Source organism: Phoenix dactylifera, chromosome 15 (assembly GCF_051530095.1).
Source record: "Phoenix dactylifera cultivar Ajwa chromosome 15, Ajwa_hap1_PhDact_Kaust_v1.1, whole genome shotgun sequence".
Classification (NCBI taxonomy): domain Eukaryota; kingdom Viridiplantae; phylum Streptophyta; class Magnoliopsida; order Arecales; family Arecaceae; genus Phoenix; species Phoenix dactylifera.
This window is the reverse complement of record NC_143204.1, coordinates 12156876-12180327: the sequence shown is the minus strand read 5'-3', so window position 1 is coordinate 12180327 and position 23452 is coordinate 12156876. Positions and strand designations below refer to the sequence as shown.

The following is a 23452-nucleotide window of genomic DNA, read 5'->3' as shown; positions in this document are numbered from 1 at the left end:
GACATCGTAGGTTAGGTCATGCTAGTATAGATCTAATATCAAAGTTAATCAAAGAGGAACTAGTTGAAGAAATTCCTAAGTTAAAATTTGAAAAAGATAGAATATGTAAAGCATGTTAATTAAGTAAACAAATAAAAAATTCTTTTAAATCTAAAAATATAGTGTCAACCTCTAGACTACTAGAATTACTTCATATGGATCTTTTTGGTCCTACTAGATCTACTAGTCTAGGAGGAAAGAAGTACGGATTTGTAATAGTGGATGACTTTTCGAGATACACATGGGTACTATTGTTGGCACATAAAGATGAAACATTTTTTACTTTCCAAAAATTCTATAAGAAAGTTTTGAATGAGAAAGACACAACTATTATTTTAATTAGAAGTGATCATGGCACTAAATTTGAAAATCAATATTTTGAAAATTTTTATGATGAAAATAGAACAACTCATAATTTTTCAGCACCTAGGACACCTCAATAAAATGGGGTAGTGGAAAGAAGGAACAAAACATTGGTTGATATGGCACTTACCATGCTATGTGAGGGAAATCTCCCAAGATATTTATGGGCTAAAGCCATAAACACAGCATGCTTTATTTTAAATAGAGTTTCAATCAGACCAATCTTAAGAAAAACACCTTATAAACTTTGGAAAGGCAGAAAATCAAGTATTAGCTATTTTTATGAGTTTGGATGTAGGTGTTTCATACATAATAATGATAAAGACAACCTAAGAAAATTTGAGTCTAAATCAGATAAAAGAATTTTCTTAGAATATTCCTTAACTAGTAAAGCATATAGAGCCCTCAACAAAAAAATACTTGTGGTTGAAGATTCTATTCATGTTGTATTTGATGAAACTTTTAGTCATCCCTCAAGAGAGAAAGACTTTAAAATTGAAGCAGGAATCTTAGAAAATGAAATTGACAAAATAACAATCAATGAATCTTAAAGCCACAATAATGAAGAAGATACCAAACAAATTGAAAATAAAACTATTAAACAACAAAATTATGATTTACCCAAAGAATGGAAATATGTAAATAGTCATCCTAAAGAGTTAATCATTGGTGATCTATCTCAACAAATAAGAACAAGAGCATCTCTTAGAAATGTAAATAATCACTTAGCTTTTGTTTCACAAGTTGAACCTAAAACTTTAGAAGAAGCTGAAAATGATACTAATTGGATAAATACAATGCAAGAAGAACTAAATCAATTTACTAGAAATAATGTTTGGAATTTAGTTGAAAGACCCAATGAAATTTCTGTAATAGGAACTAAACAGGTTTTTAGAAACAAACTTGATGAAAATAAAATTATAATAAGAAACAAGGCTAGACTTATAGCAAAAGGATATAATCAAGGAGAAGACATAGATTTTGATGAAACTTTTGCTCCTATAGCTAGACTTGAAGCAATTAGACTTTTACTTGCATTTGCTTATCATATGAATTTCAAATTATTTCAAATAGATGTTAAAAGTGCATTTTTTAATGGGTATATAACTGAAGAGGTTTATGTGGAACAACTTTCCGATTTTGAAAATCATAATTATCCAAATCATGTCTTTAAATTAAACAAAGTACTTTATAGATTAAAACAAGCCGCAAGGGCTTGGTATGAGAGATTAAGCAAATTTCTTTTAGACCATGATTTTTCTAAAGGACATGTTAACACTACATTATTTCTGAAAGAAAAATAAAGACATATTAGTAGTACAAATCTATGTTGATAATATTATCTTCGGTAATAGTAAGAATAGTCTTTGTCCAGAATTTGCTGAGCTAATACAAGATGAATTTGAAATGAGCATAATGGGTGAGCTGAACTACTTTCTTGGACTGCAAATCAAACAATTAAAGAAAGGAATCCTCATCAATCAATCAAAGTATATCAAAGAAATGCTTAAGAAGTTTGATATGAAGATGAACAAATCAATTGGCACACCCATGAGCCCTACATACAAATTAGACAAAGTGAATCAGGTAAAAATGTTGATCAAAAGCTGTATGGAGGTATGATTGGTTCACTTTTATATCTTACAATTAGTAGGCCTGATATAATATTTAGTGTTTGCATGTGTGCAAGATTTCAGTCTAATCCAAAAGAATCATATTTACTTGCTGTCGAAAGAATATTTAAATATTTAATTGAAACAACGAATATAGAATTGTGGTAGTCTAAAGATTCGAATATAAACTTAATAGAATACACTGATGCTGATTTTGTTGGATATAAATTAGATAGAAAAAGCACAAGTGGTACATGCCAATTCCATGGTAAAAACATAATATCATGATTTAGCAAGAAACAAAATTCAGCTGCACTATCTACAGCGGAAGCCGAATATATTGCAGCCGGAAGTTGTTTTGCACAAATTTTATGGATTAAGTAACAACTAAAAGATTATGACATTAAGCAATCTAAAATACCCATAAACTGTGATAATACTAATGTCATAAACTTAACAAATAATCTTATTCAATACTCAAGAACTAAGCACATTGAGATAAGACACCATTACATAAGAGATCATGTTTTGAATGGTGATGTATTGCTTGAATTTGTGTGTATTGATGATCAACTTGCTGATATCTTCACAAAACCCTTGAGTAAAGATAGATTTTGTACTCTTAGAAGAAGATTAGGAGTGATTGACCCATTTCAATGATCTATTCTATACTCCTATTGATTTTAATCTTTTCATCTGATATTTCAATCTGATCTAAGCCTATCTTTGTCATATAAGTTTATTGGAATCATTTGAACTCAATCTAGAATTGTTTTGAACCCAAGACTATTGAATATATTTGGACAGAATAGGCTCGAGCCGACTCGAAGTAAACCCTGAGTCGACTCGTGCTCGAGTCGACTTGAGCTCATGCGCGAGTCGTCTCAAGGACGGACCGACGGATTTTTAACCTAGCCAAAGCATCTCCATTCTTATTTTCCCTTTTTTTCATCTCCGAACGCCCTCCGTTCATCTCTGTCCTTAGAGCCGTTCGGTTGCCCTTAGTTCCTAGGATTCCTTGCTATTTCCCCTTTAGGTTGTTCCAATGGCACCCAAGAGGGCATCCAGTTCATGCGGAAAACGTCCCTTTATGGCAAGCAGAACGGAAAGGCGGTCTAAGGCTAGGAATGAGCCGACTCACTCCAAGTCTTCGGCTCCTTCCTCCCCTAGACCGGACGCTCCGCGTTCATGTGAAGGTAGGGCCGTAACCACCGGTAGAAAGGTAGATTTCGACTTCCTCTCCCAGGAGGGTTTGGCCCTAGGGGATCATCTTAAGGCTCCAGGTCTAGAATACTTGTGTTCCCTCAATACTCCCACATATCCCGGACTTGTTAGGAAATTTTTCAGCACCATCAGTAGAGGTGACGGTGGTCTTGTAGGATGGGTGAAAAATGTTAAGGTTATAGTCACAGAAAACCTACTCTCAAGGTTCTTGAATCTTCCAAATGTAGAACCCTCTCCCTCTTCTCACTCTGACGGGGAAGAAGCCCTAAGAATCATTTTGTGCAGAGAACCTATAGATCCAATGGAGGAAGTGTTTGCTAATCAGCTTTCAGCTGAAATGCGATTGCTTCTTAGTATGATAGGTAGAGTCCTCTTCCCAAAGACGGGAAGATTTGATTTAATTTGAGAGGGACTTAGTAGTAATGTACTACATCGTTAAAGAACTCCCCTTGAACTTTTCTAAAATTGTGTATCTGTACATTAGAGAGGCCGCCACCAAACCTAAATCGAGTTTACCCTAGAGCATAGTTTTCATCTTGATCTTTAGGGAGTTTAGAGTCCCTATTCCCGAGAGGGAGCCCTCTTGTCTACTGCATCACACCGACTTTGTAGGTGAGAAAACTCTCCAAAGGATGGGTTTCTTAAAAATAGAAGGCACTTGGGTTAGGAAGCCTACTCATGGAGAGGAGACCTCAACCTCCAGAGCCTCACCCTCTTCTCCTATCCAAGCTCCCACTACTTTACCTCCATAGTCATCTTCTATACACTCTCCACCTGCACTAAGTGAGGATCAGTTGCGAAGTATTGCATCCTTCGTAGTTGATGAAATAGCCTCTCGAGGCTCATTAGGTGGAGCACCTTCCACAAACATCCTACCCTCCACTGCAGCTCTCACTCAGATGGTAGCTGACATGAGAGCAGAGTTGTTCAGTCTTAGGTGTCTTCTTCAAGGACAATATCGAAGATCCGTAGATATAGAAGAGGATACAAAAATGCTGCAAGATTCTGTAAGAAGGAATCTAGACAAGCAAAATGAAAAAACTGAAATTTTTGCCAACCACCTACTTGAAGAACTTCACAAAATTAGTTAGAGGATAAATCAATTGAGTAAGACCTATCAAGAGACATCCTCTGAAATCATTCGGGATCTTTGTGACTTCAGCAATGGAGATCAGGAGCTCTTGGGGAGCCAGCTGGGACCCTCCTCATCAAGATCTATTGCTCCTTGATTTTAATTGAATTCTCATGTATAGATCCTCTAGGACTTTCACTGAAATTATACTGAACATTTTGTACTCACTCTTACATCACAAATGTAATCAACTTTTTGATGAAATGAAATGATTGCATTTCTCTTTTTCTGCAAATTGTGTATATTCGTTTTACATATGCTTGAATTGAATGAAAATTACTGCCCATATGGATGAATAACTAATCTGATGACAAAAAAGGGGGGAAGAATTAGTATAAGAATGTATTGATTGAGGGAGAGAAAAATAAATATAAAAGCATGGGAAAGCATGAGAAGAATTAGTATAAGAATGTACTGATTGAGGGAAAGAAAAATAAAAAAAAATGAAAAGAATTATTGGAAAAGTGCCAAAAAGAAAAACAAGCAGAATTGAAGAACTGAAGCATTATAAAAACAAAGAAGAAAATAAGCATAATTAAATGTATATATAATTCCAAATGAATGGGGGAGCCTTAAGTTTACAAGTCAATTGTTCATACCTTTCATATCTTGAATAAACTAAATTCAAATATTATACTCTTTTTGATCAATTTGACTCAATACTTAGTATATGTTAATTCACTTGCATATACTCAATGTTTTATCATCATCAAAAAGTGAGAGATTGCTGAGTGATTGTTGATCTCCTATCTACTTTTGATGAGCCCAAAACACTTGAGTATATTTCATATTGTACTAATGAATTCAGGTGAGTGTTTTAGGTAAATTATTTTTAAACTTATAAAAATGTCTTAGAAAATGGTTCAGGGAATTCAAGTTGAACTTTACTCATGTTTTGGAACCATTAAAGTATTTGCCTTGCACTCGAGTTGACTTTGGCACATGATTACCTTCTGGCACTTCCTTAAGCCGACTTCCAAATGAGGCGAGTCGACTCTTACAGTAAAGACAGAGAGTAGTTTTTTTTTTCAAGTGTAGAGCGCGAGTCCACTCCAACTGTTCACGAATCGACTCTTACAGGAAAGACAGAGAGGTGATTTTTAAGGCACAGTACTCGATTCGACTCCAATTCTTCGAGAGCCAACTCTTACAAGAAAATCAGAGAGCAAGTTTTCAAAGCATGGTGCTCGAGTCGACTCCAACTATTCACGAGCCGACTCTTACAGAAAAAATAGAGAACGAATTTTCAAGCTACAGTGCATGAGTCGACTCCTAGAAGTTTTGAGCCGTCTCCCGCAAATTGAAGCTGCAAAGTAATTTCTTCGGCACAGTGGCCGAGTCGACTCTAACTATTCATGAGTCGACTCCTACAGAAAAAGGCCGAGAACAATTTTGCACAAACCAAAACGTGAGCCGACTCCGAAATTGCTCAAGCCGTCTCCTGGAGAATAGCTGGTAGTTTATATTTGAAAATGCCATGGGCGAGCCGACTCTCGATTTCTTCGAGCCGACTCTTACAGGATCGACAAAGAGCCTATTTGTAAGAATCCGATTTTAAGTCGACTCCAGAGTTTTATGAGACGTCTCTTGTTTCAGCCAAGCCGACTCCAAGACGGACGAGTTGACTCCGATCGCAACGGATACTTTGTCAGGACGCGTAGTTTTGTCAGAACGACTCTTTTTTTCTCTCTAACGGCTAGTTTTCGAGGAGATAAGTTATAAAAGGATGTTCTAAGTATTAACCAAACAGAGAGAGAAGATCCATTGAGAGCATCCAAGTCAATCAACCACCAAAGAAGAGTTAGAGCCATTCAAAGCGAAAAAGAAGAGTTATTGCATCCCAAGCGATTTCAGAGCACTCCTCACATTAAAGGCTCATTGAAGTGATCCTCAACTACAAGCGCATTCAAGATAGGATCCAGCAAAGGAGAAGCAAAGTCTTCCACCGGCAAAATCTGTTTGAAGGCTCCTTTCTTTACATTCTGCTTATATTGCTATATCTGCTTATCTAGAAGCTTGTAATCTTTAAACGTTATTTCTCTAATTATTTTTTACTTGATTCAATCAAGAGATTAAATCAAAGGGTTAAGGTTTGTTGGTGAGCCCGTAAAACCAACGGGATTGTTTATGAGCCCGAGAAATCAAACGAAGAGGTTTTAGTCGGTGAGCCAGGAAAAATCAACTAGGTTCGTTGTGATCTTGCGAAAACAACAAGTTGGGTTGTGAGCTTCTAAAACAACTGGGCTGTAATCTTGAGATTATAGTGAACTCCCAAGAGAAGCTTGGGGAGTGGATGTAGGAGTAAGAGTTGGCTCTGAACCACTATAAAAACCTTGTGTTTGTGTGGTGATCTATCATGCTTTACTTCTTTACTGCTTTCTTATAGATTACTCAATTACATTTGCTTAAAATCAAGAAAACTTTCATTAATCACATTAGATAAAATTTGAAGAATCCGGTTTTAATTAGAACCCAATTCACCCCTCCCCCCTCCCCTCTTGGGTTGTCTTCTGGGCAACAGTTGGAGAGATCTCATTGGATATAGGATTTGAAAGCAAGAAATGGGGATTATTTGTGTGCACATTTTTCTTTAAAATAAACCATACTAATAATTGTTATATGATAAATTTTTTTGTATAAATTAATTAATATTCTATAGGTAGGTAAATTTGACAGAGCCATGGAACTTCTAATGCTCCTTTTTCTATAAATATATATAAATGAAAAAAAAAATCAAACAACTTATCCATTAGACTAAAGACCAATTAGAAGTCCCTCGCATTTTAGAAATTTTGATGTTGGTCATTATATTTATTGTGAATAAAGAAGATAAAGCATTTTATTGTTCATATTAGCATAGAGCTCTTAGATTGAATACCTCACCGGTCTCAAAATGAAAAATTGATGTTGGTCAAGTTCACTTGTTATAATCATAAATAAAAATTATTAGGTGCATTACCCTCTAAATTGTTGTACTCTTTTTTTGGGAAAATCATTTGATCTTTATCCTTAACCATCAAAATGAGTAAACTGTAGCTCGATGTGTAATTTGCTTGCTAGGTGAAACAATATATCATTTTCAAAAGACCAGTGAGGTATTCAATCTAAGAGAACTATGCCAATATAAACAATAAATGCTTTATCTTCTTTAGTCACAATAAGTATAATGAGTTTTACTTCATTACATTCTCGTAATATATGCTTCATGGCCCTATAATCTTTGCTGCTTGCTTTCAAATTTATGTTCTTTTACCATAAAAGTCACACATTATCTCCTTTTCCGGTCAATTAATATTTCCCTGATTTATACTAAGGACCACTACTTTTTGTTATTTCACCTTCTTCCTATTTAAATAACATGACATTATACTTTCTCACCATTTTTATCAAACAGTGTACAACTTTCAATTAGGACCTTGAAGCAGCACACACTTTAGGGAGCCTAATCCTGCTAGACTTTGCCAAACTAAGTGACAATTTCAACAAACAAAGGTAGCATGCCTTTGGTTCTCCAACTCCAAAACATGTAACATCTCCATACCAACAAAAGGGAAAAAAAAAATGTAGCACCTCAGCAATTCATTCACCTTCCATTCCTTTCAACCATTCATAAGATGACCAAAATTTTCACTTTGGATAAGACCCAAAGCCACACCTATTCACCGGTGCAGGTCGAAATGGGCAGTACACCAATGTCGATGAAAGGCTGTGAAGTGGCAGCAGATGCAACGAGTATTTGAGGGATGTGGTTTCATACATGGGTAGTGTGGATTTGATAGAAAATAACCGTGCTTGAAGGAACCTACATTTCCTAAGAAACCTGACACATTGGGACCCTGTGCTTGTAACCATAGAGAACATAAACTTGTGGGGTAATATGATGCAAACATCAAACTCACCAGTTGAGACAGACCAAACATCATTCCCACATGATGTGAAATTACTTTCATTATCTGCCATTCTTTAGCATTGTTAGCTGTTCCACTGTTAATAAGACCTATGACAATGTGATGTTTGGTCATAAAATTTGCTGCAGGACTACAAGCTGTGATCAAATAGTAATTTATATCTCAACGTGCACTTCTCTGACAAGCCAGGTGAGCTAGATTTCTTCAAAAAACTGATGAGTCGCAAGGTTTATATGAAAATTAATGATTCATGCTTTCCTACACAATCAGAACAGCGTCCATATATACAACATTCAAATTTAGCAAAAAAGTTCTGGATCCCTGCTACTGGACAACCAATCATTAAGAAAAATTAAGAGAATTCCTGCTTCAACAAACCAGCTTTTATGCAGGAATTCCTGCCCACACAGAATTCTCCTAAAAGCCCACAAGCAGCAAGGATGAGGAGAATTCGGATGCTCCTTTAGGATCTACAAGTGCGGAAGATCTCAGCTCGCATTACATCAATTGGTGTGTGATCAAGTGTGTAACGCTCGGGGCCGAGATAGACGCCTGTCTTTTCCAGAAGAGTCAAAGCCTCTTCCCTGCCATATCTTGAAGAATAGAGCTTCAAGTACTCGATGTCCTGCATGGTCGAAAATAACAATTGTGGCTGAAGGACATGGAAAGACTATCACAATCTGCAAAATATTTCTAAAATGCCTACTTATGTACTATATTTGTTTGAAAGGATCATAATTGTTCATTTTTAATGTGAGTATTCAACAATCATTGCATAAACAAAGTTGACATGGATAGAAGCTTATTTGGAATAATGTCTAATTTGGCTTAAGGTCTACAACATGCACAAGTACACAAGCACACTCAAGAAGATGCTGACATGCATGCAAATGTAAACACGAACTCACCGACCAGCCCACCCAAGCAACAAAACCAAAACCATTTTTCATCAAGTGTGAGCTACATGGACATGAGAGCATGCAATATGTACCCTCCAAATGCGCTGACCAGTATCAAGAAAAAACAGGCCTCCTGGTGGTGGATGGAACTAATTCCAAACATCAAAAGATATGCAGATCTCAAGGGAGAAGCACATCGAGCAAAAGATGAAGACTACTTGTAGATAAAAAAAGCTTCAATTCAACTCCCTCTTTGTTTAACCGTGAAGGTTTAGTGCTAAAAGTATATGGAAAGAATATATGAAGGACCCAAATGTCAAGGAAGTTCAAAAGCTTGAACTTCAGCGAAGAGGGCATATTCAACTATAAGCATGAAGCTCTCTTGAGAAAAACTTCTTGTTATCTTAAATGAAAAAGTTCAAACAAATGCCTTGATACAGGAAAATTGCTGGTTAAAGTACATATAATGGACCTGGAACAAGAGTTGCAAGATGGAATCAGAAAAATTCTGAGATGTCCAAACCAGAGGAAAATACGAGCATGGTTAGTCCAAAAATTTACCTATCTGGATTGGCATATCAATTATGATTAGAGAATGGCAACCCAAGAATGTTAACCAGGTGACAAATGAATGAAACACTTTTCCCTCACTGGTACACCATATTTAGAGTAGAAACAGGGACTTGTATAAGTTTACTTTCACTAAGGCCCAGTCCTGTACATGAGTGAATAACATTTAAGATAACCTTAGGCTAAAGCCAAAACAATGTCATAGCATGATATTCTAGTATAGAATATCCTTCTCTATTGAATGATAACAAGAATGAAATCATGATACAGAACATAATATACACAACAAATAAATTATTTGCTTGGAAAAAAAAACCAACTAGCCTGTCCCATGACTGATACCTGCATGCCACTGAGAATTCGCTCTAGCCTGGCTGACGCAACTGGTTCTGGTGATGAAGAAAACACTTCACCAGGATAAAATAAAACTCCATCACCTGGGGGAAGGCCACGTCGAAATCTTATCTGCATCATTAGTTGCATTAAAATCTGTTAATAAATGCTACCATATTTGACCCTTTCTCAATGTTCAAACGGCAAGTAAATGAGAAGATAACAGCAATGCAAGGAGACTATATACGACTTTCTCAAAGAATGTAAAAGGGATAGGGAGAGAAACAGATTTATCACAAACAAGAGCACGAAGATTGAAGATGATAAGATGAAAGCAAAATAAGTAGCAAGATGAAATGTTTACAGAAGCAATTCAAGAAAAATTACAACCAAATAAACTAATGGTGTATTTGGTTTAAAATATCGAAAACTTACCTCAGCACTAGCCACCGTCGACTTCTCATAACAGTTGGCACCCCAATATAAGAACCCTGTGCTGCCCTCTTTCCAGACTCTCCACATCACTGCACGGTGTTGGGTGCCTCGCATGCCAAGATGCCAGTTTGGGTGGGGATCGGAAGGCCCCATGCACACATAAGTCCACCACTCCTGCATGGAGAATGGTGATTCAACTATGGATACATACAGATTATTATAGAAATATCAAAGATGTGTACAATCCCATGGATGGTAGCTACTATATTAGTGTACAAGCCAAAGATTTCCTATGAAACTAACACAGCAAAAACAAAAAGATGGTCTTACGTGACACATCAGCACTTTAGTTAACCATGCATAATTCAAGATCTATCCAAACTTCAGTATCAAGTACTAGAATGCAGATGGATAGTACTCATGAGAGCTGTATACAGGACAATGACAGAACTTATCACACGAACAACATGTGAGCAATCATTCATAGTCACCACTCGGCTGTATAACTCGTTAAAAAATAATGGAGTGTAGAGTAAATCATATGAACTGACAATTTGTTAGTCAATGTTGATTGTACAAGTACAAGAAAAAAATGCAGAACACAATCACTAGAGTTAAGTAAGAAATCATAGATTCATAGGTTACAAATGCTATATACATCTTGAGACTAAGATGGTCCCTACTTACCAATGAGAAGGGGGAAGAATCACCTATCCCTACACAACAAGTATAATACACATTGTGAGCACTATGCGTGCTCCAGAAACTCTTTTCTTTATCCCGGCTACATGATATGAAACCAATGAGAGAAAGTTACAATAGTTTTCAAGCTCTATGTACTTATTTTCAGTTTTTTCTTTGCGTATGTGTGTGTTTTGGTGGGTTTTTTTTTTTTTTTTTTTTTTTGGGGGGGGGGGGGGGGGGGGTCGCAATGCTCAACCTGTTTAAGACATTTAACTTGATTCAACCTATTGTAGGTTAGGTTAGGTTACCTATTTAATAAAATATTTTGTTTTATTTAGAATTATAGGATTTGTGGTTTAGGCATTTTCTACTGAAAGGATAAGACTTTTTTTATATTAAAAAAAATCATACTACAAGCCTATAAAACTGTTAAAGACTCGCGTTACACATCAGTTTAAAGTACAAATATAATATTTAATCTTGGATACCAATTTAACTATTTAATATAAAATATCTAATTTTCTTTTTTCCCCTCCATTTTCTTAATTCTATCTTGAATTTGCTGGAACTGAATTCCCAATAGCTTCCATTGTTCTCAAAAAAAAATTGAATGCATACATGTTTTAGTCTTAACAAAATGCTTTTGAAAGGCCAGATGTTTCAAGTTTTGGACAAAAATTCAATAACATGGAGAAGTGCAAGTGGAAGTTCATTTAACAACCCTCATAAGCAAAATGATGTTGTTAGAATCATAACCATCCATCAAATACTCTACAACTTTCTATTGTTCATGTACATTGCACATGCCAAACACTAACATGACAAAAATCACCAAGCCTTTCCCTGACTGCTCAAAGTCAGCTTTATGATCTCTTACACATTAATTTCTTATTAAATGTTAACTTTGATATTAGCGCAAGATTATCAAACTTCTTGCCTGTAACTTCAATTCCTGATAACTTCGTTCTTCATTTGCTTTTTATTGTAGGAAGAAATTCAAGCATTCTTCCTGAGCGAAGCACCCAAACTGAACCCATTCTCAATTACTATATCCACAGTTGATGCATCTGCAAGGCTTCTTGATTTAGGCACCCTCACCCTATTATTCCTAGTTTTACAACACATTTTCAAATTTGCATCCTTGTTTCTTCCATATTTGTCTTGCTTTATTGGACATTTTTTGTACTCCATTTAAACAATACACTTAGTCAATTTTTAACTCTATTATTTTATCCCATTAAAGTCACCAAGGGATGTGTTGGTTTCATGACACCCTTGAAGCCCTCCATCCATGTAGCATAATTTTATTGGACCAGTTTTCATATTTTATGAATTCTCTTGTGAAAGAATCCAAGATTATGAAATTTACCACACCGATCTCTTTGCCATCAATTTTGACCGATCATCATTTTCATTTCCATTTTCATGGGACAAGTTTACCTGGTACATTGTGTGTGTTCTGCTAATCATGATTGCTTTTACAATGACTTTTAAGGACAGAATGCGTTTATTTAATCGTGTTATGATTTTCAAAGCATGTATTCTCATTATATACTGCATAGCTTATGAAGTATAAATAATTCTAGAAGAAGTAAAAATATATGAATTTATATTGGTTATTAGATACATTTATTTTATTGACATTGAAGACAAGATGAGAATTCTAGAAAGCAAACTGTTCTATAATATCTTCATTTTTACATCTTTGTCATAATTAATGGATCCTTGCTATGTCTAGATCATTCTAGGACATCAACTTAACTCTTCATGTCTTTTTAATGCCTATAATTGGGAATGAAGAATCAAGATGTCATTAATCATGCCCAACGGGAAACTAAGGGAATAAACATGCAGCATCGAGGAGTGGAACCTTGGTTCCTTAAAAGGACATAAAGAGGAAATAAGAGAACATGAAAAAAGGGTAAAATATAAGGCAAGGGACAGGAAACTTCACAACTTCCAAAATTTTCTTGCTGTCTTACGAACTAGATAATGACCTAAAGCAAATGGGAACATTGACAGCAAGCAGCAACCTAAGACCACTCACTAACCCAGGTGGATCCTAATTGGATGTGGAAATGGCAAGATAATGTAGCTCTTGTGCATAAGTAGCTTAACTAAAATACTTCGGAAAAGAGGATGGTTTTTGTGGGCATGTTTTTAGATGGTTAAGTAATTAACATCAATGCTCAAAAAGTACTAGTTGTTCAATCCGGCATAGAGGATTTGTAAATAATAATACTAGATTTCAATTAAGGGTGTCCTTTATCAAAGTTCTTCCCTGCTCCAAAAGTATGACTCCCTTAGCTTGAGTCTTATGACTTTCACACCTATCATCTTGGTGGTGCTATTGCATCAAGCTCTTGATAGAAGACAAGATGAAACCCTTTTATGAATACCAAGAGATGACACAACTAGTTTTGATTGGACAGTATTTCTGTTTAGTTGCCTAGGAGCAACTTCGTGTCAAAACAAACAAAGACCTTAAAATATATGCGCTCACTTCATTTATCAACAAACTGGTGTTTAAAGTCTGAGCTATTAATTCAGTCCCCATTACTCTGACTTGACTGTGCAATCTATAATAGCTCAAAAAAGCTCACAGAATAAATAAAAAAAAAGGACAGCCCCTTCCGGAAAACAAATATCTGATGCAAGGTCCGCCGTACCGGTACCGGTCGGACCGGTACGGTACCGGTCCGGTTCGGTACATACCGGCCGGTACCGGTACGGTACCGGTCCGGTTCGGTACATACCGGCCGGTACCGGTACCGTACCGGCCGGTACGCGGTGGTTTCAAAAACCACAACACGAGGCGCTGTGGTTCTAAAAAAAAAATCGTACCGGTGCGAACTGGCCGGTTCGCACCAGTACGAGGCCGGTACCAAGCGGTATCGGCCGGTTCCGACCGGTACAGGCTCCGTATCGGCCGGTTTGGCTAAAAAACCAAAAAATACCGGTTTTCTTGTGGTTCCGGTACCGGTCTAGGACCGGACCGGTACGGCATTCCATGATCTGATGCTTGAGAACCTCAACATGATAAAATTCATGGCAACTTATATTTTAAACTGTTTTTTGAATATAAAATTCAGTTAGCACAATCACCTAAATGGTGTGATTTGCGGCTTAAATTCAAGAACCAATATAATACTGCAGCCAAGCCGGAAACATGGCACATATTATGAGTAATAATAGCACATGTTATGAGTAATAATATAAGACTATTTTCAGATCCAGATACATACTTTTATTGATTTATCCATGTATATTTTCTGTCATTACAAACAGAATCTGTTGTCGGAACGAAAGGGTGCAAGTATGAGGTAATGATGTAGCATGCCCAGGAGCTACTCATGCAGCATCATGTAAAGAGCAAGAAGATGTCAACTATGAAAGGTCATAGCCCACCAATTCTTAGGTTTTATGTGCAATGAAGTGGCTGAGAGCTGTAAGTGATATACATTTCATCAGAATGGAAGTGGAACATAGGACTGCATGATAGATCTCTCACTCATGCATTACAGACAAGTTACAGCTGGACTTTCTGTTTCTTCAGCTGTTTTCTCTCTTAAGCAAAGGTTGGAAAACATAGGGGGAAAAGTTGAGGGACACTTTTTTCATCTCGGGTTCCAACTGTGAGACATTCCTAATGGTTAACTAAAACTGAACAGATCCAGTGGTCTTCAGTGTCATCTTCAACATTCTTGGATGTCTACTCTATTAATGTCGGAGAGATAGAAAAGGTGGGGAAAAACAGTTATCTTTATTATCTACCTATATCTAATTATAACAATATGCATGTTGGTCAAATAAATTAATTTGACTAGTGCACATCTTCAATACTAAATATTAATCATGATCGTCTGGTACATCTATAATCTACTGTATCAAGCATACATAAACAGTAACCTCGAAGTCCACATCCATCAACCTTCATAATTATTTCTTGATATCCTCAACAAAACTTAGAGGGAAAAAAAACAAATATCTTAGGATGAATGGAAGAAATACAGTGACCATTTCAAAAAGTGTCAACATTTTAATTGCTTAACATCCACACTTTCTGAAGCCAACCTAGACACATGCATCATGTGGCCTGAAATTCAGATAATTCATGATTTTTTCTTAGAAAGTTCCTTGGGTTAGTGACATATTGAAAAAAGGAAATGAAATCTTAATAACCTTAAATAGTTCTCAAAGCATCGCATCAGACTTTCTCTCATTCTGATTTTTGTTGGACTTCTGACCTATAAATCATTTATTTAAATGATTCTTTGCCCTTTTATTTATTTATCTACCCTTTAGGGTTTGATTAGCAAATCCCTAAGATAAACATCTAGGTGTAGATACCATGGCTAAAACTTTGTTCGGAATTCATTTTGTTAAATATCATATATCTCAAGTGTAATAACCACCAACCAACTTAACAAATCTCAATAACTATATATTTTTTTAATCAACACATTTTCTTTGACCTCCTTGTTTCTTCATTCAAACAAATTGTGATAAAAAGATTACATACCATAAGGAAAGATGCTCCAAGTATGAAAGAGGAACTCAACATAATGGACGTTAATACCTCTATAGCATCAAGATTTAACGTTGGTCAAACCAGCAACAACAAAAGAAAACATACAAGAAAGTCTGGAACCTAATTAAACAAAAATAAAACAATGTTCCAGGTCATAAGACCAAACCTAATATATGATAATCAAGCATGGCAACAATGAAGACCAAATTGCATATATCCTCACCTCACCATTGTCTGGCTGTAATTCAGCAACAATATCCTTTACCAAGTCCTCTCGATTGCTAAGAACCCACTCACTGCAAAAAGTTAGTAACAAATTCATTGTGTTATTGTAAACAAATCAATGTTACTTACCTGAGCAGGTGTGCCTTGGATCTTACTACAACATGCAAAATTTCATCATGCATCAACCAAATCGTGGTTTCAACTTATTTATCTGAAGTAGGTGTAGGTGTTGGAGAGGATTTGGTGCAGATACAGGTAAGCAGGTTAGTTAAAAAAAATGAATGAAAAGCTTTGGAAGCAGGTGCACAGACAAGTTTCCAACAAGATGCCAAAGCAGGTGCATCACCCTTAGTGTTGTTCTGCTACTAAGAGTTCCAATTTACAGACTTCAAGTGCTAGTGTCCTAATACTAAGGTTTGAAGTTACAAAGAATATTGACCAACATGCTTTGGCTGATTTTGATCCCCCAAACAACCCAAGCTTAGGATTTCAATTGGATTTAGGCAGAACAGGTGAATTTTGATGATTTCAGTCATCAAAGAAGGAAATGGATTAAGTTTCGTTAATAAACTGTGCCGAATGTCTGACAGAGGTTGACTTGCTCGCTTGTGAGTTGCCAGCTTTGTAGCTGATTACTAACGAGAGGATTGTGACAACCAATATTCCTATTCTTGCTTTTGAAAGAGCTGCTTTTACAAATGAATCAATGGATACTACTGTCAATCAACAATTGCCCATATCATATTGTGGAAGGAAATTGGATTGTTGAGAAATCTGGTTCAGAACCATCGATTGCACATCTAACTAAACAAGATGATTTTGTAAAACGGGATTTTATTATGTTGTGTTAACTCATGTTTCATAAGATGTCAAACCATGTTCAGATAAACCAAGTAGTCATAGAACGTACATTATATAACATGACCTATATGGGACTCATGTTTTATTCAAAATCAATTTACTGAAGGATTTTTTGCATATTACATGCCACCTTATACTTTATTACATATTAAATCCCCTCTTAAAAATCTTGACAAATTAACCCAAATAAGCTTATGCTTTATATCACCGACAATACCCTTTGTTGTTCTGCTCCATTAATTAATCATGGTCAAAGTAACTAGGAGAAAAATGACTTTCTATCCTCTGGTTACCTTCCTCAAAGATAGACGGGTGAATAGGAGGAAGGCGGGGATGGGGAGGAAGAAGACAGGACAGGGAGGCTGCAATGGTGGGGCAGCCTCTACAATAATGGCGGGTGTCATCAGCTTGTCGGAAAGGTAGAGGAAAAAGAATCGAAAGAAGGTTGAAGGGGTAGTGAGGAAAGGGCCACAGCAATTATGGGCATCGTCAACTCGTTGTGGAGGTAGGAAGTGGAGGGGGAGAAGGGCAGGAAGGAGGGGCGATGACGATGCTAGAGGTGGCCCCTGCAGTGGTGGGGCATTGTCAGCTGATCATGGAGGAAGAGGAGAAACAATGGAAGGGGGAAGAGGACAGCATGGAGGGGGCAACAATGATGGTGAGGAAAGTCCCCATGGTGGTAGGGCATTGTCGGCTTATCAGATGTAGAGCAGGAAGAGGAGGAACAATAATTGGCAGAGGGTGGGGAGGGGGCAATGATGATGGTGGAAGCGGCCCCCATGGTGGTGGGGCGTCATCAAGGTAGAGTAAGAGAAGGAAGACCAAAAGAGGGATGGAGGAGGGAGTAGCAGTGATGGTGGGGGCAGCTCCTAAGTGGTTGAATGTAACTAGCTTAACAAAAAAGTTGAGGAAGAAGGGCAGAGTAGGGAGGTGGGGATAGCGGCGACGACAAGGGCAATGGTGGTGGGACATCCTTGACTTGCCATAGAAGGAGGAAGGGAGGAAGAAGGGGATGGTGGGGAGGAGGCAACAACAATGTTGGGCGGTCCCTATAGCAGTGACGCTTTGTTTTATTTTTATTTTTATTTTTATTTTTATTTTTTTTTGCTAAGATGGGTAACTCATACCTGACGAGTATAGATACACCCAATAAAATCAGAAAAGAATATCTCGGAGTGCCCGGAGCAACTTCCTATCCTCAGCCCATAGGGTACCACCCGCATGGCTGGCCACATAGGCAGCCACCCAATCCATAGCCTCATTGGCTTCGCAAAATACATGCTTGGCCTAGAAGGCCCCTCCATTCCTCGTCATTACCTAGATGTCACGAAGCAACGGATGGTTGCCGCCGGTATCCCTCGAACCTCCTGGATCCAACTGATAACCGTGGCCGAGTCACCCTCTAGGCTGACTGAGCTGGCTCGTAACTCAAGCCGAGCGTGTCGAAGGCCTGCCTAGACAGCCCTTAGCTCCACACCAGGCACGGAGATGTCGAATAGCTGACAACCACCTGCTGCCACTACCCTGGCGTCCGGGTCTCTGATAACAAAACCTACACCTCCCCTCATACCTCTATCGAAGATAGACCCATCAAAAGTTACCTTGAGAAAACTCGAGGGTGGGGGCTCCTAGGTGAAGAACACCGTACGGGTTACTGCCCGAGAAGAATGGGAACCTCAGATGTCCCGAGCTATCAAAGGCCCTTCTAAGGATGAGATATCACTAATTTCCGCTGTCTGCGCTCGGGCGCTCTCCACCATAATATTTAAAACAAGTCCACTATAGCACTTACAATAACAGTTGTTCAATGATCTATTGATAATCTTAACCTAGAGTGTTGTCGGAGCAAAGTATACTTATCTCTGTTGGGTTGGGTTAAAATGAAAATGAAGTGTAAGCTTGGGTCTGATATGCCAGAAACTCTTTAATAAAATTTCAAAACTAACCTAGAACCAAATCTCCTTCCTTTGCTAACACTCTCCTAACTCGAAAGAAAAAAGGCTTCCATCTCATCTTCATCACCTCCTCGATCTCTCCTCTCCTTCAGCCTCAGCTTTCTTTCTCCGCTTTCTTTCATCCTCTAATTTACCTCCTCCCCCCCCCCCCAAAAAAAAAAAAACCACCTTCACTCTTACCTTTCCCTCCATCAACCCCTTTGCTTCGTCCACCTCCACCTACTCTACTTCTATCTGCTTCATCACTTCACCCATCTTAACCATATATAGTTGTCTTTTTATCAAACCCTTGAAACCCTTCTGCCAACAAGCAAGGAACTAAATAAAAAGTTTCAGTGATAACACTCCAAAAACTTGTTATTATTCAAGTTATATGAAAATAATTTGCATAAAATCAATCACTAAACCCCTTAGCTTTATGTTGGATTATTTTCTTAATTTACATAAGTTGAGAGGATGATATTGCTTATGGGAGATAGGTTGGCCTGTAGCAATATTTTTTAATAAAATTGAGAATTGGATGCAATTTTATTAATTTCAACATGATTACCTATATCCTATGTATAATAGTATAAACAACTTTGATGAAGAATTGCTTTTAATTTATTTTGGAAATCAAAACCTCAGCTATTCTTTTTAGAATCATTTTCATCCACTGCTATCCACAATCAACCTTTGCACTATATTTGGTTCTTGTTCGAGTTGACACTCAGGATAATAGGCTTGGTACTAAGACGCCTCAATTATAATGTTAGTTTCAATTACACCTCAAAATACATGCTACTCTCTCTCTCTCTTACATTCATAATTTTATGCATTAGATTGCCAGCAAGCAATAATTTTATAATCTAAGATCAAATAAATATATTTTAAAATTATGTTTTATTATTTTTAAAGTCTGCTTGGTTTTGATTAACTTTCTAAAATTTTAAATAATTTTAATCTAAATATGTTGAAACCACAAACCTAAAAACAACTCCTGTTCTAAACTAATGTCAAATATGTTTAATTTGCATTCTATAAAATTTCACTTTTTTTATTTTTATGTTTGTTAATTATTTTTAAATAGATACCAATACTGCTAGGATTGTTTAAATATTTCATTTAAAGCTTGTATGCAATTTGATATTGAATTCGCTTAAAAAACATATCAAAGCATGAAAAAGAAACCTTGTCTCATCAATAATTGGTTTCTTTGAGAAAAAAAAATATTATAAAATACTTGAACAAGTCAAACTAGAATGCATGGCAACTAGGTTGTAAATCATGTTCTATATAACTGAATATGCTTTCCGAAGACAACTATTTTCCTTGTAGTGCAAGGGCTACTGACAAGTGTTGTTTTTTTTTTTAAACATAACTTAATCTACTTGTATATGCAGGTGACTTACAAGCACCAAGATCTTTTAATACTAAAGCAAATAACTAAACGTCAGAAACATGTCATAGTTCATGCCTAGAGTTGGATTTTTCAAAAGCTTTGATGCATGGTTTAGTCAACTTGAACATTTTATCCCAAAATATCATATCTGAAAAGCCTTCTAGCAAATCGATTGGGACTTACCACTCCAAGTTGTATGCCATGCAATGTCAGTTTATCTTGCTTCCATAATGGTTCAGAATGGGAAAAAAAGCAGGCGGTCCATTGCACTTCTATGAATAGCTAGTGCCTAGTGGACTGAAGTTTGGAAAAATTCTATCTAGAAAGTCAGGTTCAAAAACAATAGACAATCACTATATGAGAGATTTATATCGAGCTCAAGCATCATTAGTAGACATAGAGAAGGGTCCATCATCTTTGGGAGGAAGAGAAGTATTTTCCCTTGTAGTTGAAGGGTATTGCTATGGTAATTTATTGTGGTTGTTCCATCTGATCAATCCAAAAGTTTAATGAGTAATAGGGGTAAGACACTCCACCAAAAGCCATTAATTGCATCATGAGAAAAGATACATGTTAACATGGCCATAGACAAGGTTTTCATGAAATTACTACAAACTTTAGAGGAAAAAAAAGAAGAGAGCCGAGACAAATACCTTGTGCAAAATATTTGGGTATGAGGACGTAACAGGTTTGGAACTTTGACAAAAGCTTCAAAAGTACTGGAACCAAGATGTGCATCACTAGGGCCTACATCAAAAGCAATCATAAAGAAATGACATTAACACAAAGATGTATTTTCTGATGAAGAACGATACAGAGTATCCTCAAGTTTTAGGGAGAATAAACATTTTAAGAAACTATATTAACATCAACAAGCACATGCAAAAAAAAATATTTGAGGACATTAAAAAAAAGAAAAGAAAAGGAGCAACCTAAGTTATTGACCTCATTTAATTCTACAATGTTTTTATTATCACAAAGATTATATATTATTTATGAGAAATTGCTGAAATGTTGGAACAGATACGGGACGTAACTCAAGAAAAATCATTGGAGTGAAAACTGATCATAGGAACCAATAAAGCAAATGCAAAAAGTATATAAGAAGGCTACAACACACACCAAAGCATGTGCGCGCGCGCCCACACACACACACATATAAGTACAAGAAACTATTTCTCTTGTGTGCGGTAACTACTCGGTTCCGTTGATTCATATACAGAGAATACACGCACACAAATAAATTTAAGTGTGAAGGAACAATTTCTTACATGCAATAACTTCCAGATTCCAGTACTTCTTTTATAGAGAATGATAGACATAGGTTAAATCATGATCTACTGAACCGTCTCGTACCGGCAGGTTCAACCCGTACCGAACCGGTACCGCCCCTGACCAGTCCGGTATAGCCTTAAAACACGGTTCCGGCTCCGAGCGGTTCCACCTTTGTACCGGTGCGAACCGGTCCAGTTCGCACCGATACAAGCCTGGTACCGGTTCGCACAGGTCGCAACGCCCGCGCACGCAGGGCAGCGTGCCTATGCAGGCACGAGCTGGAAACCGCGCTCATGCGCGGTTCCCTAAGAGCGTTTTTCCACACTGGGAACCGCACCCACGCACGGGGTAGCGCGCCTGCAAGAGCGAGAGCGGGGAATCGGGCGCGAGATTCCCTACGCAAGGAACCGCGCCCACGATCGATTCTCCAGTAGGGAATCGCACCCGCGCACGGTTCCCCATGCCCACGGGCGGTTCTCCGCACCGGGCAGCCCGCGTGGGCCATTTAATGCCACAGAGTGAACCGGTACCGATGCCCACCGGTACGACGGTACGGTCAATATGGCGGACCTTTGAATTAATCATAAATATTTTGCCAAAATTTATCCTCTCTTCTCTTTGCTTTCCATGTTCTTCATCTCTTATAGGAATAAAGTGATATATCTATTTCATCAGTCATCAGCCAACTTGAAGTTTGAATAAACTTATAAAAAAGGTAGAAACCAAAATAATTGTTAGTAAAATTTAAAATATAATCATCTGGTGAGCTCACATAAAATTTTCAGACATCAATATTCACAATCTTAGGTGTTAGTAGCCTGAAATTATCAGATCTGCTCTTTGTTGAATCTATCAAAATGTCAGTTCTCCTTCCAGACCACAGTCATCTAACATACGGCAAAAATATGGTTAAGTGAATGTTAGGGTATAATTAAGTTTAAATATAAAATAGTATGGATAAAAATTCGGTCATAAAAAAAGTGTATAGCCAACGTTCAGATACGTGTATATTTGAGTTAAAATTCACCACGGTTCTTAAGTTACAACAACCAAAAATTTGGCAGGTAGGCATTTTGTACATATATACATACATACAGACAGATATACATACATATATACATACACACATACATATACATATATATCCATAGAGACAATTTATTTATTTTGGAATCTGAAACATTAGGCGTTATTTAAAATTCTAAAAATGATAAAAAAATGATTAGAATGTGATATTTGAGTTCTGCCATCATGTAAGAACATATAAATGCACTCCTTACATTAGCAAATGCGGTACTACTTAATGCCTCTTGACATGTCTTAACAACATATAAGTAGTGTCTATTTATTAATGAGAAGCGCATGCTTATAAATTTACATCTCTACTAAAGTCAAAAGAGAAGTTTTCTAATAAACTTTAAAACTTGTCTTTTTTTATTATTTTATGTGATTTTATTTTATGTATAAATAAAACATGAGGCTTCCAATTTCCAACACTAGTACCAAGGAATGGAACCATGAACTTGTGGTTTCAAATCACTCCTCCAATGTTCATCCTATTTTTATATGCAAATAAAATGTATAAAACATTTTACGTGTAATTTCACATTAATTCAAAATTCATGAATTTCACCAAAAAGCTGATAAATGAATATTCGACTAATGTGGAAATAATATGTGAACTTTGTATATAAATAGGGGTGTCAATGGAGGCTGATAACCCACAAACCCAATCTGAAACCGAGCATAAACATAGAGTTTGGATATGAAAAATAAACCCAAAAAGCTAGGGTTAGGTTTGAATTCCGAAACTAAAAAGCAAAGTCTTAGTTTGGGTTTGGGATCCATATCCAAAACCCAACCTACTTATATACACACACATACATACTCACATGAATACATAAAAACATACATACATGTATGCACATATGTGTTTTTATCAAAAATTTTTAATCATAAAGAAAAAAATAAGGTAGACAGAAGTGCAACTGTAACCCATCTTGTTCCACCAAACTCTTATCCAT

The 23452-nt window shown here is 36.8% G+C and overlaps 1 protein-coding gene across 1 annotated transcript in view; it reads right to left on the bottom strand.

The window, feature by feature from the left end:
* Nucleotides 1-8478: 8478 nt before the first annotated feature.
* The window catches only part of LOC103713631 (alpha-1,6-mannosyl-glycoprotein 2-beta-N-acetylglucosaminyltransferase), a 32288-nt gene continuing 17314 nt past the window's right edge, over nt 8479-23452 (bottom strand). The window contains exons 12-16 of the mRNA XM_008800632.5: nt 20807-20900; nt 15955-16027; nt 10517-10690; nt 10091-10213; nt 8479-8904 (exon numbers count right to left, since the gene is read on the bottom strand). Coding sequence (XP_008798854.1) covers nt 8743-8904; nt 10091-10213; nt 10517-10690; nt 15955-16027; nt 20807-20900 — 626 coding nt within the window. The 3' untranslated portion in view covers nt 8479-8742. The remainder of the gene's footprint in view (nt 8905-10090; nt 10214-10516; nt 10691-15954; nt 16028-20806; nt 20901-23452) is intronic.